Source organism: Opisthocomus hoazin, chromosome 5, assembly GCF_030867145.1.
Source record: "Opisthocomus hoazin isolate bOpiHoa1 chromosome 5, bOpiHoa1.hap1, whole genome shotgun sequence".
Lineage (NCBI taxonomy): Eukaryota > Metazoa > Chordata > Aves > Opisthocomiformes > Opisthocomidae > Opisthocomus > Opisthocomus hoazin.
In genome coordinates, this window is record NC_134418.1 from 74853267 (window position 1) to 74873375 (window position 20109).

Sequence of the window (20109 nt, forward strand, 5' to 3'; positions counted from 1 at the left end):
CAAAAATTTTTTAACAAATGCAGTTTCATAGGTTTGTATCAAATTTGTACAAAATTAACACAAAGCTTTCCTATGAATACTACTCGCTTGAAAAAAAATGGAAATAATTGGAAATATGTGATTTCCCCTTTCCTTCTTATTATGATTAATCTACCTTCAGATATTAGATTATAACAAAAACTGAGCCATTCGGGGTTTTGGGGATGAAGTTTGTTATTTTTGTATGCCCATCCCGTACGGAAAGAAATGCTTGTGGTCCAAATAAAATATTACTAAATAAAGAAAATCTGCAGTCCTCATAACACAACCATAGGGGAGAAGTTCCAATTCCTTCGCTGAAGGGCTGGGGAAGTCACTTCCCAAGGACACGCTAAGACAAACGACTTTTAGCTTCAGATACAAAGCCATACAGCGTCCCCCCATGTACACCCTCCCAAGATGCACCTTTAAAAAGCATTTTTTTGTTCTCCAAAGCATAAGGAAATAATAGGAGTTGTGACAAGACTCACGTATATAATGTGAAAACCATGTTTCCTCAGGGATGCAGTACATGGGTCGATGCTTCCATGAACTGACTTCTTAGCATTATCATTAATCTTATCCAGCGAGCTTACCGTGCTATTACAATTCTTGACTGGATATTAAAGATAAAATTCCATCCTCTTTTCCTCAACCCACATATGAGACAGCCTAACTTCAGAGACTTTTCTGTCTTCCACTTCATCTGTTTCATTTGTAGTAAATCCTTCCTTCTTACTTTTTATCTAGGGAAGTCTACAATAGTTTGACGTTGCTTTTAGTCATTCTAATCTGGACATTTGTTGTCTGCAGTCAGACCCCAAGGAGGGCAGAACTGCTCTTCATTAGTATTCAGCACATTAGCAGCAAGGGCTAGGTCCATCATGTGCTTTGACCCTAAAACTAAAATAACAAAGCCTGAGGGCTACTCTTATTTACCACAGAAAAAGAAAAAAAACCCTAACATTTCAAATTATTTGGAAGTATGCAAATGAAAATGAGGATAGGGTACATGCATGCTGAAAGTGTCATCAGCACTGTCAGAGCCCCCATGTAACTCGTATCCTATTGATAGAATGTGTTATATATGTAATTTTAAGAACTTTTTCTTTGAAGTCATGACGGCCAGAAAAGTGCTTTTGTAATGCAACTGCTGAGATTTTGTTCATATCACAAGATTTCAGGAGCTGCAGTTTAGGAGGGTTTCAAACTTGCAAGAAAGTGAGGGGCACGCAGAAGGCTGCCTATTTCAACAATTAATCTAAGCATAGATACTGTTAGCAGACAGCAGTGTTAAAGAAAGGTCTATAAACAACATTTAAACAAGACAGCTTAAGTAGCAAAAATAAATCTTGCTGTAACAGTGCAGAGCTCAACACAGCATACTCTTTCCACTAAGATAAATTAGATGGTGGTGGTGCTTATAGTTCTGGGTGGAGACTGTGACACGATGGGACCACATCCCATGTACCACTGGGGAAGACACTCAGAGTCTCTCTTTGAATGGGCAGTACAAGTGTATTCAAAGAAAGCAGGTACATTTAAGAAACAGTCTTTTGAATTTATTTCTATTAAAAATTAGGTCTGCTGATCTCCTTCCACCCTTCAGCCTGAAATTTTCTTTGTATTTGGTTTTATACTCCATCGTGTGCTGTTAATGCAAAGTCCATGTTTTCTGCTGTCGAAGACAGAACAAACTTTTTATCATTTCATTAGCTGAAAATGTTGGAGTTGCCTTCCTAAGAAAAATATATTTTCTTCAGATGAACGGCTGCTTTCTTTTTTATACAAACAAGCAAGCAAACACAGTCCAGTTTGTCACAGTTGGGTATCACTTCTGTAAAATGAGTAAAAAGAGATGCTGATCCCTAGTGGAATCATATCTCTCCTGAACTTCTCTTATCACATATCTATTATCCCTAAGAAAGTCAGTTCTTTTGAAGGGGCTGAAGTTAACAACTTTCTGAACTGTTTCTTCCTTTGGCATACTGCACAGACAACCACCATATGCATATCACAGTATTCTGCCTTAAATTATGTCACAGCTAAAAATCAAAGGTCTGGCACTCTTCATTTTAACAACACATATGCCACATGCATAATGATTGCAGCTCCTTTAGTTTTGCTCATTTAAATAAAATATTTGGTTAGAAACTGAAGTTGGACAGACAAGATACTTCAATCACCCTGTATTCCACCTTTAATAGCAAAGAACATTTAATGGTTGCCATTTATTTATTTACAAATAAGTAAGTATTCCCTGGCATAGTTCTTCTTTCTGTAGTATCTAGAGGCCTCAGCTAAGATGAGATTCCCATTGCAGAAATGTAAAGACTGACCTACTAAAGCAATAAACAAGTCATAGAACGGGTGGAAGAAATGAAAGCTCGTGTATGTCCTACACTGCTTTTCACAGATGGGAAACCAAGACACAGCGAGTTACAGGAAGATTTTTTGAAGGGCACAGACAATTTTGTAGTAATTTCTGGAGGTCAAATTGAAAAATATAAGCAATACAGATATCAGTTTCAGATCTTTCACATCTCAGTCCAGAATCTTAAATGATATCCTAAAAATTTTCACAAAACATTTTCTCTAAAACTGTAACTTCTAAGTTACTGGCTGAAAGAAGAGCATATTTTTTAATCCAATAACATAACTTTTAACACCTTCACTATTTCATTCTTCAGAATTACCAAGCAAGATGGAAATTGTTGCTGTGATACATTTCCTTTTTTTAACTGTGTACTCTCACTGAGAATTCACATATTGGACAGAAGTCCAACATTTGTACCTACTGAAGCTGCACACTATTGGAACTACCTTGGGAAGGTCTTTGATGGGATTTTTGTTTTGTTGTTTTCACTCTCTTTGTTGAAAGGCAATTGTTGGTATTTGGTAATGTTATTACAATAAAGCCGTTCTTTTTACAACCAGTTTATACAAGTGTTCTGCCTCACAGAACCAGGAACATGGTGTATGTTCATTGAGAAATTTATTTCATATTCCCTACAGGTTTGCCTTCACTGACATTAACATTTTTATGCTTCTATTGCAGGATTTTCATAACCCACTTTCACAAACTGAAAACTGTCATCTCAGTAAAACAGATTAAGATGAGCTGGGAGAGCTTACTAACATGAATATAATCTATGAAATCTGGCTGCATACTCCACCTCTCAAGTACAAAAAAGTGAGAAAGTCTCCTGAATATATATTGAGTACAAATGATCCAACTTCTCACTGTCATTGTACATTATCATTACAGTTGACAACATTCTGGCTATCTACACCCTTATTAGCTCATATATAAAAAACAACTGAATGCAAGCACATTGTTCTTGAGGAATACAGCTGAATGATCTATCTTTTTCTTTTTTCCTGTATCCTTTTGAAAAAGTCCTGAAACTACTTATAATTGTGTGATTTTTGAAGTTTGTTTTCTCTCAAGCCTAATTAGAAAGCTTAAAAATAGCACAGTGTTCTTACTTACCTAACACCAACATCAGCTGTAATTAAAGCCGTAAGACAGCAATTGGAAGACACTGCCAGAGGCTAGTTGCATTAATAGATACTGCAAAGATTGTATACTTAATACAAAAATTATTAAAATGTATAGCATTCCCAGTCTTCTCTGTCTTGATAACATATTATGTCCTTGAACTGGACAAAATTAGACTCATCTTTTAGCTTTTTGATGGAAAAAATTTATTCAGACAAACCAAAGCAGCTGTGGTCCTCAGTGCACTAACTGTACCAAAAAGGTGGCCGCTGTCAGGAAGACAAGTTTACTGCAAACTAGGGAGAAGGAAAATAAAGAGCAATTAAGCACACAGAATGATGCCCTGGGCTAGAGAAACTGAACTGATAAACCTTGAACCAATGTCAGGAGCACAGAGCCTACTAGGGTTCACCATTGGCATTCTGGCTCACAGGATGCTTTTCTCCTACAGAGAAGCAGCATGGATCTCATTCGTTTCCAAGCTGTGCAGTTCACCAGCATGGAAACATAAGAGTGGAATGGAGATAAGCCATAAAACAGTATTTCACTAGCTGACAGGCCAGAAGAAATGAAAATATAGCTAATATAGTAATAAAATAAACGAGGCCTATGCTTCTGTACTACCCTGATACCGAGGAACCTATGAAGCTTCATTTAAAGTTCTTTTTCCTTAATATTTGTCCCTAAATAAGAATAGTATTGAAATAGCAGAAAACATTATTTTAAAGTTTAAGGAAGATGTCATGAGGAACTATATTTTTCGAGTATGAAAAACAGATATGGAACTACAGACGGTTAAGAGGTTTTCTTTAAAAATATGCGTATTACCACTTTGAATATTCATACCTATTTTTGAACTTCCCTGCACTGCTAATAAGCAAGACCTGCTGAATACATCTGCAAGCTGAGTAACTGAGATATGTAGCACTTATTACACCATTGCCATTGACGATGTAAAAAGACTTACCTGATATCAGCTCCAAATACATACTACATAACCAGCTTCATAAGCTGTCCTTAGAAACTTCTAAGACGTCAGACATTAGAGCAGATATTTATCCTCTACCTATACATAAAAGCTCAATTCTTCCTCTATTGAATACCCTAGATTTACAATGGCTTTGTTGGAATGTACAAGTAATACAGGACTGGGTAACAGAAATGCAGATATTTTATTAGCTATAGTCATAAAATTGGACACCAACATGAGTATTTGTCAAGCATTATGTCATAGAGAAATCATTTAGGTTTTAAAGCAATTGCATATTCTGAAATGAGAGCACCCTGAATTAGTCATTTCCATTAAAACTATGAACTAGAATTGCCTAGCAACCAACAAAATTAATTCAGAGATTAAAATAAACACTGTGACACTGACAGAGCAACTGCTATTCTATCCCAACAACCATAAAGACCCTAGAAAGAGACTAGTGACTCCTTATTTTTTCTTAACAAACCAAAACCAAACAATTTCATTAAATGAGTCATAATGGACAAAGAATAAAAACAAACAGCCAAAGCAATTGCATAAATCAAATGCAAATAATTGCCTTCTTTTTTACATAATGTCATTAAAATGAAAAATATAGAAAATATTTTCCTATTCTGACAATAGTGAACAAATTGCTGTGGAGGTTTCTAACATGTTTTCCCACTTACAGAAAAGCAACTTTGTTTCATTACATTCATTCCATGCAAGCATTCTATATTTTAGTAGTTACCAGTTTCATTTATTACAGAATTTATGACCCTACCTACCTGAAAAAACTCTGCAGCATTATTACCATTGCTACCCCTAGTCAAATTATTCCTCATCACATTTCTGTAGGGAAGCTTTTAAATTATACAGTTTATCACACTTGAGTTTGTTACAGAAAAAAAGCTGTAACAGATTAAGGACAGTAAGGATGACTGCAATAATTTAGTTTAATGACTGCTACTATTATATTGCTTGTTACGTCCGGACCATTGTGCAATTCATTGTCCCTGAAGGGCTACAAAAAGCCTAGTAAAATTATCCCATTAGAAATAAAACAGCCACATTCTGTAGCAACATTGAGGTCTATCGCCTTGTCATGATATTAGATTAGAGGAATGACTACAGATCAGCAATTGTTGAGTGGCAGTACTTTCAGACCTCTAGTAGCAGACAGTCCATCTTCCCAGCCTGAGGTACGGGGTTTGTATGCACTCAAAAAAAGCTCAGGAATTATGAGGGCAAGAACAACCGATAGAGAAAAATCAGATCCCAGAGGATATCACTAGATATAGCAACTGCAGCAGCTACATCAAATCCAGTTGAGTCTACATTAAAAGACAATAACAAAAATAAAAACAATATGAGAAGTAAATCAAGACAGAAAAGTAGGAATAACTGGGGGTTAGAGGGTAACTCCCCAGGCATGGACACAACTGTACTCTTTCAGGAAAGAATAGTGTATTTCAGCTCCTTGGTTATATTCACAAGCCACACCCACAGCTAGCTACAGGTACTTTAAAGTCTTCAAATCTGCATTTTCCAATCACATTCAAGAAAGGCAGAGGTGCCTGAACTCAATTTTAGAAGTTAAGGCTGTCAATAAATATGTAATAAAATACATGTTTTCACCTTCTAGAAGGGAATATGACAGGTAATAATGGAAGGATATCTGCTGGAAGCACAGGCAATACAGATGGTATGGGCATGCGTAACAGATCAAAATGAGGAAAATATTAACAGCAAAAGTCCCCCATACGCAAACACATCCATAAAGCCGATAAATGACCCCAAAATGTCCATAACAGGTTCCCCTGTGTCTTAAATATTTAACGACTGTACCAGATGGGGTGGGAGGAGAAAAACCTCTTGCCTGAACCATCAGCATAAACGCAGCTGACCTAATAGACCTACTCGCTGCTAGATTATAATTACTCCAATGTTTTCACTAGTGAACAATGTTCATAGATCTAGAATAATTTTGAAAGCTGACATCTTTGAGAAATGGTAGTCTCCATGCGCTGTTGAGCAGCTGAAATAAATCTACTTTTTATTTTCTGGCCTTTGTGCCACATGCCATGGGCGTGGTTGTAGCATATGTGTTTTGCTAAATTCTTAGGATAGTCACAGAAATAGGCACATTTTCTAATTAATTTTACCTGTATGATAGAAATTTTATAACATATGATAGAAGATACTCCTGCAAACTCTACACATAGACGACAATAGTGTCTTTTCCCCTTTAATATTTTAAACAGCACAGTTTATATGGCAAGAACCTCAGAAGTAAATGCCCATTGTCTGTGTTCACACTAGACATTGCTCGAGTCCAGAACCCTGTAATAATAGAAAGCCGTGTAATAGACCCTCAGCTCAGAAGGATTTCTCAAATATATTCTCCACTCTATCCCACAAAACACAGGCAACTAACACGCTGCTTCAGACCTGCATTAGAAGATCAAAAGTCTCACCTACAGTTCATTACAAGAGGACAGCGAGAAGGATAACACCAGTGTTAGCCCTTGCACTAGCAGCAGGAATTTAATTAAATTAAACTTCCAGATAATCTTAGAAAGCAGACCATGACCATGTTGCAGAGGAAAGGTAAAAAGAAGGTCACTAGTAGCCTGGCTTGGGGAAAATTCCATCTGCACAGTAAATTTGATGATTGGCTTGGCTTAAGCACGTGAACAAGACACACCAGCAAAGTATTTCAATACCACTAGAAGGTCCAGTATACCCTGTCCAAGGGTGAATCCAAATTCTAGTAATTCAAAGGAAAAAGACAAACAAAAACCTCTAAAAACGAAAACAGCCAAGAGAAGAATAGAAATTTTTTGGAACCTGCAGACAGCCACAGGAGACCTCAAAGCATATTAATTTACTGTAATACCATGCAAAACAAACAAAAAAAAAACCCCAGCTCATAAACAAACTCCATCCACCCATCATTCTAGTCTCCTCTTAGACCCTATTTAATTGTGTCATCATATCCTCGCTCAGATTTCCTGCCAAAAGCCTGACAGCTACACGCAAATTACTCCACGGCATTGCTAGGTCTTAATCGTAAAGACTGTGCATGTGCTTCCTTTTTGCTTATGTTAATAACTAATATAAAACCAATGGGATTACCCACAGTACATGACAGCAAATGTGCACATATAAATCTTTCCGGGATCACAGCCTTGGTCATTCCTTTTCCAGATTTTGAAGTTAGTTATATCTACAATTTTAGAAGCATTATATTACCCTAAAATCAAGAGCAATATATGCATTTACAAGCAAATCCTACTCATTTCTACAACATTGGTGGGTAGTGTGAATGAAAGTGGTCCTTAATACTCTACTAGGACTATGAATTTTCCAGCAAAAGGGAAGTATTATGTAGCAAATATAGTCAAGACTAAATGAAAGAAAAGTTTTATGGCTCAGAGGAGTAGATCTTGAGCTAATTATGAACACTTGGAAAAGAAGATACTGTTGTATTTCGATCTAGTTCAGCCATCTAGTTAAGTAACATGGCAATAAGATGTTTTTGAATAGCATAAGAACCACAAAGAATCCGCAGGTGTTTATAATGATCTGCAAGCTGCTACTAGGAGGGAAGGCAGACAGGAAAGCATCGTTATGCTTATTTACAATGTTAGCAGTGTTTGTTGATCAGAAGTAGCGGTCAACCTCTCCATAAGAGGTGACAAGGCTGAGAAAGTCTCTGAAGACAATTGTACTGCTATACTGAAGCACCACAACAAATAGGAAAAGCATTTTATATATTTAACATAGAGTATTTTGTGAGAAAGGAAACCACTGTATTTGTGTCATTCATCTAGAAGTGTAAGTTCCTTTTCTATATAGGAGTGGTTTATCAACAAGTCATAAACAAAGGCAAACCATGTTAAGTGGGAAGCATTTAATGCAAAAGCTACTCAGTTTAAAATCAATAATACAACATTCAATAATATAATTGAATACCTTTATGACCAACACAGTGGCCAGTAATCAATGGTCCCTTTCTCAAGGCAATTTCAGATATTTACTTTCATCCTCAGTTATGCAAATTGAGTTACTATTTACAACAGCTTTGCAACCTACTACCCCAGTAAGTTCAAGTACATGCTCTTTATTGGTATATAACCTTTATGAAAAACACTATCATTTAAAAGTTTGCAAGTTCTTTTGTGTCATAGACAGAATTCAAAGTGTTATTGATTTTATCATTATCAGTAAAGATTAAAATCTGTTCGTGGACATCTGCTCGAAACAGGTTTTTCACCATGGACTAATCCAACAGCCACGGCTGCGGATTGGTCATCAGGTGGTGAGAAAAATTGTATTATATATAGTTTGTTTTGCATATTTATTATTATCAGTATTATTATTATCAGTAGTAGTAGTAGTAGTATTTCCTTTGTTGCCTTATTAAACTGTCTGTATCTCAACCCATGAGTTTTCCCTTTTGTCCATTTCTCCTCCCCATCCTGCTGCGGTGGAAGGGGAGGGGTGACCAAGCAGCTCTCTAGTGCTTAGCTGCCAGGTTAAGCTACGACACTTTCCCACCACAGTCCAGATTCTCCTTGTCCTACTAGAGAAACTTACCACAGCATCAACTTCTGCATGTTGATTCTAGCCACTAAGTATTAAGCAGTCCCAAAACCTTCAAGATAGTGTTAGTAACTTGCACTATATCAGAGCAGATCTTTTGAAGGCTGAGGGTTATCGGAAGTGAGATGTATAATAGAAGGGTAAAAGAGACGGGGAGCAAACAATTTGGCAGACGGAAGTAGAACACAACAGTATGTATGTATTTGCTTTCTTCTGGAGAGGCAAGGATCAGAGCTCTCTGCCATCGAAGCACAGAGATGAGTACCTGGCTTGGATAGGTTTCCTCATCTGCCCCCTGAGATACCAATCAAAACCTTGACACCAGCAGCTCTGGATCTACTCCTGTATAAAAATATGCAAGCCTAAGTTCTTAGCTATGGCCAAATGTGTCCTCACTTGAGAGCTGCAAAGAGACACCCGAAGCTCTTCCCAAGGTTGTTTTCTAAACAACTTTAAAATTGTTTCAAAATTATGCTGGCCACTAACTACTGCATATAGCTTAATAGAGTAAGAGGATTTGAGGAATTACATTAGGAAAGCCAAGCTGATTCACCAGTAGTAGAGGGTGCCACTACACTGTGGAGCCTCCCACACTGGCTATATCGCCTTGCTAGGCAAGGGTACGCAGTACCAGCTTCCATCACCCCAGAAACTAGGCCAGTGGGTCAACTGTGATAACTCTTTTCCGTGAACATGAAATAATATACTTTCTTTTTCCAGCTAAGAGAATATTTCCTATTCTCGTCACTTTCAGATAAAACCAGACTTGCTCTCTCCCTCTTTCCCTTGCCTATGCATAACTTGAAAATAGTTAGAAACTCCGCACAGTTACAATATTACCATAGCAATATTATAATATTAGCACAGCAGCCATGAACATAGCATGACTGATGTTTTACTTGGGGGGAAAAACTGTATCTAAATTACACATTCATTATTTTTAAAAGATAATCTGAATTTATTCTTCTAATAACTTTTTATGTAAAACTTCTGAGATGTTTTATTTACCAACATTAATCTGTTAATATCAATCTAGTACTACTCTGTTCAGATTAATTGTGTTTGTGTTGGGTTCTTTAAGGTTTAAAATCATTGAACTTTATATCATTATATCAACATTGTAAAAGAATTTAATTTTGTTTTCCTTGAGATACAAAAATGTGAATATTTGGAAGCCACTTAAAAACACTCTACCTTAAAACGCACATTTTATGTCTATAGAAACTCTTAAAATTTGTATCAAAGCCCTCTATAGGTATTGTCTGAAAGACTAAATGTTGGACTCCTTCATTGCTTTAGCTCTAATATTGTCTTCCTCTATTTCCATAGCAATTTCAAACTTCTGAACCCCTACGAAGGTCTTTCAATTATATTGCTTATTCCTTATTTCTTTTTGCTGCCTTCAAACCTTTATCTCTATATCACCTCTCTTTAAGCTCTATCAGCACAATCATCTCTAGTTTCCCCCCACCATTGTGCTTTACTGCAATGCAATCCCTACTTAATCACTTCACTCTGCTACTATACTGTCTTCCTTCAAGTTCCTCCTTGATGTCCATTTTATTTATATAAAATTATCCTGCTGCAGATTGAGAAGTAGGATGTGACCAGCTATGACTTTATTAATAAACATGGAGCACTTAACTTACATTACATGTTCCCGGAAGAAATTTAAAAATGTTGTAGAATTTAATTTCGATGCCTTCCAGACACTAAAAAGAAAGTGCTTTCATGGGCAATTGAAAAGCAGGACAGCAGGAAGAGGAAAAAAAACAAAACACACTCTTAGGGTACAAATAGGAAGATACTGAGAAGTGAGGAGTGCTTGTTGGAACTGCAAACACTGTATTTTACTGGAGTTTAATTTACACTCTGGCAGTAGCACCTTCCTGCAAAGCTCATATATCAAAAGTGCAGCAAATGCACCTTTTGCTGAAGTCTAGTTTTATATCAGAATCGCAGCAAATGCACTGCTCCCCTCACACCACTGTTAAAGTTGTGTTGTTTTCACTACTGAGGGGGAAAAAAACCCAACTTTTCTCTATGTGAACCACAAAAATTCTTCAGCAGTTGTGCAAGGGCAAATATCAGGGGTATTACAAATGTAGAGAGAAGAGTAATCCAAGCACTTAGTAGTTGGTGATATTTTAGCAACTGTTATTTGGAACATCGTTGTCCCAGATGGCTGCAGTATACATTTTGGGAGGACGACTGAAGTCCTACATAATGAGTAGTAAGAAGGAGACAAAAATGTTAGCAGAGGAAAAAAAGGAGAAAATTTGGGCTTCTTGAGACTAGTGTATTGTAGAATAAGAGCTGGCACGGAGACAGAACACTTAAGCCATTTTTTGTGTCAGTGGCCTACCTTCATTAGGCCCTAGAGCATATGTGTACAAAATTCACAGTTCTGATAGTTAATTCCTGTTTGGCGTTTATCTTTGACCGTCACAATTTTGATGCTCTGATTTTGATCCCTCTGCAGCTGAGAAAATGACAAGACTTCCTCTGCATTCCTTACACGCTGGAAATGACGTCTCTGTAATTCCCTGCCCTCCCCCCACCCCCCCGCAAGAAAGAGATTTGTGACAACACATCAGTGTGGGACTTGCTGGCCTGTCTCAGAAATCAGTCACATTTAATGCATGAACTAGCTGAAAATTCTTTTGAAATAAAATTACTAAACAGAATATTTACTGACAAAATTATTGATATAATATCAATATTCAGCTTTGCCTTTTTTACATTCTGATTTTCAATGGTCAGCAGGTGCTTATGTGCTTTATGGCTTTTATAAAGTCATGCACATTGTCTACAATCTGAAGCAGAACAGCCAAAAAATATGTATTTTTTTTTCTTATTTTCTACTTAATCCTCCATATAAAACCATTAGGAGGAAAGAGCATATTCCCACCTGTTTATATGGTGAGAATTAACAGTTCAAAACTATTGTATCGAGAAAGCAAATATTGTCGTTATGTGAGGCCAGCATAATTCCATACTTTCCTCCATCTTGCATTTTAGTGCAGTGGCAGGAAATTCAAACAGGTTAAAAATCACATTGGCAAAATTTTTTAAGGTACAATATGAAATGAATAATTTTTGGATATTAGATACATCAATCCCTCAGTCCTTCTCCAGACAGAGCCTAAACACTAAGCTCAATCAAACTTATTTTTGCTATATCTGCAGTATTGTTTTGTCACTACTAAATGCTTATTTTTTCAGAGTAATTAGAACTCAAAATACCCCTATTCCCCCAAAGTGAGTCTTTACTTTCACAAACTGTAGAAAAAGCTTTTCATAAATTTAAATTGCTGTTTTGATACTGTATTTTTTCAAGAATTAGTATAAGTTAATTTAAATGTATTCAACACTTTTTTCTAAGCATTTACATCTCTTACTTATGAAATACCTTATTTCTAAAATAGCTTATTTATGAAATTGACATACAAGTGTCAAAATTACCATAAAGACTTAAATTCTCACACATTGAATCCATTATTCCATCTGCCTAAGGGCACCTGGAATACTTTTTGCCCAGTAAGAATATGTATAAAAGCATAATTAGGTCGTATTAGTGCTGGATTTTCATGCCTATGACTAGTATGATGTTAAGCCTGTAAGAAATATGAAGTTTTCTACTATTAACAGAGACATTCCAATGTTAAAGATTAAATAAGCAAGCAAGACTAAATTTATTTACATCATTATCTGTGAATAAAAGCCTAATGTATTGAATAATAACATCTATTCAAATTACAGTTCTGGAACTCACTGATCCTAATGTAAGAATATTAAACAAGGTAGTCTGTAGTTACTACATAAAAGTAGAATAACTCTTACAATATTAGAACAATTAACTTCAAATTCATATTGAATGTTACTGCATTTTTCTTTAATAAACCTTATTGATTAACTACTAAGGAGTATTAAGCAGGAAATATAGTGAGATATTCTGCCAGCTGCTAAAATTTACTTCCATATTTAACATTGCTTAAGAAGAAAAATTATTTACTCTGTTAATGACTTTGTAATTGTCAAGTGAATGAGTATTTTATATGACACTCTTACTATACACACACACACACACTTTTAAGAACAGGCAACTATAAATGTGATGAAAGTTTAGATCATTCTACTCTGAAGGAACTTGTAAAAATCCAACCTGAACACAAGCTTGGGAACTAAGAGTAGAATTGAAAATATATTCCCAAAGGAAATTAAAATTGACCTCTGTCCATCATATTTCGTTTAAGAACCAAGCATTGGAAATCCAGGTTTTGTATGCAGAATATCCGCCAGCAAATGTCTGCTACTTCTACCTAAAAGGCCAAATTTGAAAGCTGTTTCCATATTAGTCACAAAACCGATTGTACTTCAGGGGTCCTATAAGACCTGACAGAGTACCAACATAAAAAGGATCTAACCAAAGATAAAAACATGGCTCACACTTAGTGTGGCATTTACATTAAAGAACAGAAAATAACTCCTCAGCTTTATTTACAAGTATAGCCACCCAACAAAATCAAACTGCAAACTATTGGTATTTGCTCATTTTTATTTTTACCAACTTTCCAACAATAGTCAAATGAGAAACTGGACAACTATTCTCTTTTAGAGGTAAATAAAAAGATTTAGAAGACTAAGTTGCAAAGGATGCCAGCAGTGTTTTGACTATTTGGCTGTTGGTTTATTTCTTAACATGAAATAAAAAAATCATCACGTTCATCTAGCCTATAGCATCCTACTAGCTCAGAGTCTGCCATTTTCCAAAAAGTACTGAAATAAGAGGAAGCAATTCAACTTCTCGTGCCTGAAGAAGCAGAGGCTGTGTGTACACATGACTGATACCATCCTAGACTCCTTATGACTTTCTTCTAAAACTCTGCTTAAAGCTCTCCTTTACTAGCATGCTGTGGAACAAATGACAAAGCTTTAATTATAGGTTGCAGATCCACTTAAATCACCAATGCGGGCCAAATACTCACTCGTTTATTTTCTAGTATTCAAACATTTCTCGTCACAATAATATTCTACATATTTTTGCTATCCTTCCAAGGATACCTTATCTATGTTTGTTGGGTGTACTACAGCCAAGAGAGCTTAAGTAAAATTAGCTCTTCCTCACGTTTGCTGCTGTACAAACAGAGATGGCCCATCCATTCCCAAGAGCTTATTTTATAAAGGAATTCAAGCTACAAAATGAAGTTACAGAAGAACCATAAAAAAGGCACCTGTGTCTTCAGTTTAGTTCAAGTGGTATAAGTATGTCTTGCTGTGCTACAGAACGTTTCTTTTTTCTGAAATGTGGTGAGAATAATGCTATACTCCATAGCACTAAGTCCCACACAATGTAAAAAATTACCATGCCTGCCCTCTGAAAAGTTTTCTATTGGGAGGAATGACTGGGGTTAGGGACATCATTGCAATCTTCGTGCTTTCACAGAGGAAAAACCTGTTCTTCAGAAACCAGACCAGTATCTTTTTCCACATAGCAAAGCTAACAGCTTGACGTCATTGTCTTTCAAACTCTGGCAGCTGAGACCTACCACTGACACATGCAAATTTATGCATGAGGTTTTCAAAATTAGCATGCATCCCTAAAGACATGAGTGAAACTTCTGCTTCTAAGTGGAGCTGATCATTTTTGAAAAATAAACCAGTCAGATAAATTACAGGCTTTAGTTATCCTGGATTTTCCAGACAGCAAATTTTCGATCAAAGCTCTTAGTATGTTACGGTTCCAGGCACGTAGCATAATGTCATTATTATGGAAATTGTGAACAAGTTGCTATTTCTGAGATGTTATGACTTTTTACTTTGTTAGAATATATTTCAGTGTTCACATGCAGCTTACATTTCAGCCAGACTTTCTACACACTTCCAGTTCTTGGACAGCTACAGACAGCTGTGTAGCAAACACCTTGAGAGCTCCTCTCCAACCCATACTGGCTTGCAAGTGAACAAAATGTGGTATCAAGGAAGAAAAAGGGGGGTGGCGGGGGGGGCAGAACCCAAGTCTTCTAATACTTTAAAACGAAAATGAATGAATACAAGTTATTCTCAGTTTCAGTTTTTACAGCTTTACATATGAAAACTGCTGGTCAGCAGCATTCTCTTGAGTTGCCTTATTAAGGAAGAAACCACAATTTCCAAGGCCAATAGAAAGAAAATATTGGGGGGGGGGGGGATAAGGAGGAAGAGATGTCCATTTCTGATTTCAAATCATTACTTTGAACTATACAGTTTCTAGTACTTCACTATTTTCAGAAAACAGATGTGATATATTTCCCTGCTGACAATTTTCCAAGATACAGCCATAAAAAAATCATAAGTCTTAAATAATAGTATGGACAGAGATTGTGTAAGGCAGAAGGTCATTATTTGGAACCACTATGGCAAGAATTGTTTGCACTTATCAATTATCTTCTTGCATAAAATTCTTTAAAACAACAAGACTCCTAAATTTGCAAGCCTCTTAATTGCGCTATCGTATTTATGAAATGCATCAATATGAAACTATTCACTTCCATCATGGCTGCTAGCAAGACGTAATGCTGTTCAGTGGGAGGTTCAAAGCATCTGCTGTGAAGAGCACAGGAGTTGATAAGCAGTCACAATTTATACTCCCACTGATTTTGTAGAAATCGGAGGAGAAAGGAAGAAAGAAGCACTTCCACTCAAGATGGCAGGAGGACGAAAATCACAATATATGAATTACACTGGGACATTATTATATTATATATGTCCCATATTATTATATGGGACGCTACAGTTTTAGAAAAACTAGTCCAGATGACCTGGAACTGTACTAAGGATATCAGTTAAACACATAATAGATAGATAATGCTAAATGCAAGAAAAAAAAAGCAGCTGTGAAAAAAAAGTATCAAATCACACAAATAAGTCAATATTTTTCAAGTGCAAATAATCATCCCTATACTTCACCACAATGTCAACATCTGCATTCAAGTACCCCCAAAAACTCAAAAAATGGATATATTTTTTGTTTTCTTTCTGAATTGTAGATTTTCTTCAAACTCTAAATACATTTTAAAAGTTGTCATCATCTGACATGGGAACACGACAGGTTGACACAACAGGTTCACAGGTATGGTCACAGTAACCAAACAGCATCCCCTTCCACACCAGTAAGGTAAAATAGATACAATTTGTGAGCTCTTAACATTGTCCTGTCACTGTCTGTGATGACAGCTGGGTACCACTAAAGGGAAAAAAGGCTGAACACATGGCATTGTAAATTGGGGGTGGGGGGTAAGTAGTGTTAGCTGTTGTAATCACACTATTAATCACACCATTTTCAGTGGCTATTGGTCATTCAACTGCTTATCATATGAACAATGAGGACACAGTTTATAAATAACAACATGTTCTTTTACTATACAGAATGATTCACTTTTTTCTCTGACTTTTTTTTCTCTCTAATAAGAATTTAAGAATTTTGAATTTCACGCTGTGTCTTCAGGCAATATCATTCAGTAACAATGAAGTATTTTGATTCAGTTATCAAACATTTCAATTCACTTGTTTTAAGAAGGAAAAAATGCATTTCAGACAAAAAAGCATGCCTTCAATTTCTATATGTAAAGCATACTAAATAATTTGAACTGTATCATAAAAGTATTGATTTTACCTTCAGAAAAAAAAACCAAAAACCAAAAAACCAAACTGTCTTGCATTTTCCCATTATTTCTGCCATTTGCGAATAAAATTCAACTAAAGAAACTGCTGAAGTCACCAACCAGATACTAATCTATTTGTCTATAAATACAAGTATGTATACACACACAGAGGGGGCACATATATTGTCTTTTAGTCTCCTCATGACTATCTACTGCGCATTGAGATCAAGGCAAGACCATAAACAGTTCAAAGCCTCGTTCTGTCTAAATGGGTCACTTATAATGAGAAAGCATGACATTTACATGTAGCAAGCAGATTGATCAGAGAATGGAAATACAGAATATGGCATCAGCACAGAAAAATATGCCTTTACCAGCAATTTATATTAAATGATTTTGCGAGTTCCTAAATCTTCCTCAAAAATGAAAGTGAATCCAAAATAAATGCAAAATGAAAAGTATATATGATTTAACATGGCAAATATTCACTAGGATTAGCCTTTTTACTTGCAGTAAAGTAAAACGAAAAAATATTGGTTCCTTTCACGACTGTAATGTTGCTTTCACAGAATAACACTTCAGTGAAAAGACTAAAAGCACTGTATTTCTCAGAGATTCACAAATTAATAAACAGTCTGCAATAATTTTAAATTGCATCTTTAAATGCTAACGCATCCCATAATGTTCAGTTCTTTTCAACTTCACCAGAAACAGTGGAACAGAAATGCTCTAAAGATGCTCTGTACATCTTGCTACAACGTACAAAACTGTACATCAGCTGCAACGTACAAAATGAATTTCAGCAAAATGCAAATCTGTACAATGCAAATATTAGAACTATAAGCAAGGCTGCTTCAACACGTTGCAAAATAAAGTGGAAAAGAGGCAGAAGGAAATTGCAATAATGCCTAAATATATACAAACTATACCCCACGTCTTTGTTCAGCCTGGTGTAAATACTGGTTACATTGTTAGATATCCAAGTGCAACCAGCTCCAAATATTGTGTGAGTAGCTCTCTCATAGTTCACACCAGACTCCCTTGACCCAGCTAGACAAGCGTGAAAACATTAAATAAATGAAGGTTAACAAAGACTGGTCTGGGAAGCAGGCTGCATTAAATGCTTGCAATATTGTTAGTATAGATTTAAAATTTGCTATTTAGATTCTTCTAATGTTAGACCTCAGATGACAGTCACTATATTAATGCTAGGTGCTATTGCAGAGAGACAAATTAAGTACGTGGTATGGGAAAAAAAAATAATCTTTCCCCATCTGCCACATAATGATATTCACTAACCTTACAGCATGCTGCTAAAGCAAATAAGAAACTGCAAAATAATTATCTCCTTGCAAAGAGAAAGCGATTTTATCACAATACCTTTCTGTGTTTGTCCCTCTTCCATATTCTCTTCCATGGCTACCTTTCTTCACTAGAAACAGCTACAGAGAATTAATCAAAAGCTTCAGTCAGATGTAGGAAAAAGTGTGGATTTTTTTTTCCCTTGGAAGCTCCAACAGCAGAGGCTTAGGCAAGTCCTCAGAGCTTAGCTAAGGCTCCCTCACTCTCCTTGTTTGCTTGGAGACAGGCTGTCAAGTGTAATTTCATTCAAATTACTCTTCCGTGAAGATTATCAATTTTTCTTCTCAAAGCTGTCCATTGTGTACCACTGTAAGCAGGTATTCAAATGCACAGCCTGTGAATTTTGGGGGGAAATTTGGTCTCAGCCCTTATGGCAACGACACCGATGCATAAGCCTCACTTTGCATATAAAATGGAGAAAAGAAATTGAGGTTTGTATTGAAATCTGTGTTTTAAATTGGAAACAGGCTGTACTGAAAACAGATGGAGGGGTGTCCTCCTAACGGGAAGCAGACCACCAACCCATAATTCCCCCTATTTGCTACTGAAGTGGGAAAGCCCAGATGCCTGTGGGTTCTTTATGCTGTATTACTTGTCTTTCTCTCCCTCCCTCCCTCTCTCCCCCCTCCTCTCCCTCCTCCTCCTGTATCAGCACACTTAAGAATACGACTCTTCATTTCCCTCCTTCAGGTATCTGTATCATCTCAAGCTAATAACAAATATACACTATTACCCTTATAATATTCCAGAAAACATCTTTATAACTACCATTTTGTATGCAACTGTGTGCTTATACACACATACAAGCACAATTTAATACACGACATTAATCGCTGCAAATTCTGTGCACCCTACACATTATCTGTCACTGTCACCGTAAATAGGAATTTAGGGGCAGTTCAGAGATTTAAAACAGTGCTTGCATCAATTCAATTTCTGACTGCTAATATCCAAAATTAGCTGCACACTTCAAATCCCTATTAAGAAAACTGGACCGTCTTAAAATGGTGAAGCACTACATGTGGGGAGGTATGTGAGGAAGCACGTACAAACACACACACTGTTACGAATTTACTCAGGAATAGCACAGGTTAAATACACTGTGAGGGGACCTACTCATTTGGGGAGCTCTGCAGTCTGATTTGGAATGCAAATTGGATGCTGCAGTCTAGCAATAAATTAGCATTTTTGTACCTTAGTTTACAGAGTAATGTAACATCATTTTAAGACTTTCATTATTTCACCAAGAGTGCAACTAGAACACAAGTCCAATTTTTTGTTACTGTTTTCACTTCTCATCCTTCTGGGAAAAAAAGTGACAAAAACACCCCCCAAAATAAAGACTACTATGGCTGAAAATTCACATTTGTATATAAATGATAAACATCTCATCACTTTATGCTTTCTAAATAGATTCACCTAGTGCTGCCTTCTAAGCCACCAAAAAAAAAAAAAAAAAAGGAAGAGTTGGTTGATTTTTTTGGTGTTTTGGTTGGGGGGAGTCTTTTGGTTGTTTTTGTTTTTTTTTTTATACTTTGTGTAGAAATCTGTTCAAATCTGGTTCACACATAAATTTTATTATAAAGTTCAATTTATATAATAAATGAATACATATTTATTTAGTTACCCAAGGCCTTTCATACCCGTTTTTTCTTTTTAATTCACCTTTCTTGGGCTCTGTTTTCTGAAATAATTTAAAAAACAATAATCAGTTGTTCTAGTTCTCAGATCGAAATGATTATTTCAAAATCCACACATTGAGACTGCCTATACACATGGAAGTGCTGCCACATCATCGCATTTAAGTGTCTTCCATCTTTCTAGGAATTATTCCTTCAGTCAGATTTTTTTGAAAAGGCATATTTCCTTTAAAAACAGAAGAACTTCTGTGTAAGTCTTCCCTGCTATACTTTCTTTTCAAATTATTTTCTTACATAAGCATTAAGAAATCTTCATATTTAAAAAAGTGTCTGGCAAATATTTTAGTTAGGGGTTGTTCAATAAAG

At 36.1% G+C, this 20109-nt stretch overlaps 1 protein-coding gene across 1 annotated transcript in view; it reads right to left on the minus strand.

Annotated features, from left to right (window-relative positions):
• The window catches only part of GPM6A (glycoprotein M6A), a 131690-nt gene extending 113008 nt beyond the window's left edge, over window positions 1–18682 (minus strand). Inside the window, exon 1 of the mRNA XM_009938970.2 lies at window positions 18122–18682. Within this exon, the coding sequence (XP_009937272.1) occupies window positions 18122–18158 (37 nt within the window). The 5' untranslated portion in view covers window positions 18159–18682. The remainder of the gene's footprint in view (window positions 1–18121) is intronic.
• Between the last annotated feature and the right edge of the window lie 1427 nt (window positions 18683–20109).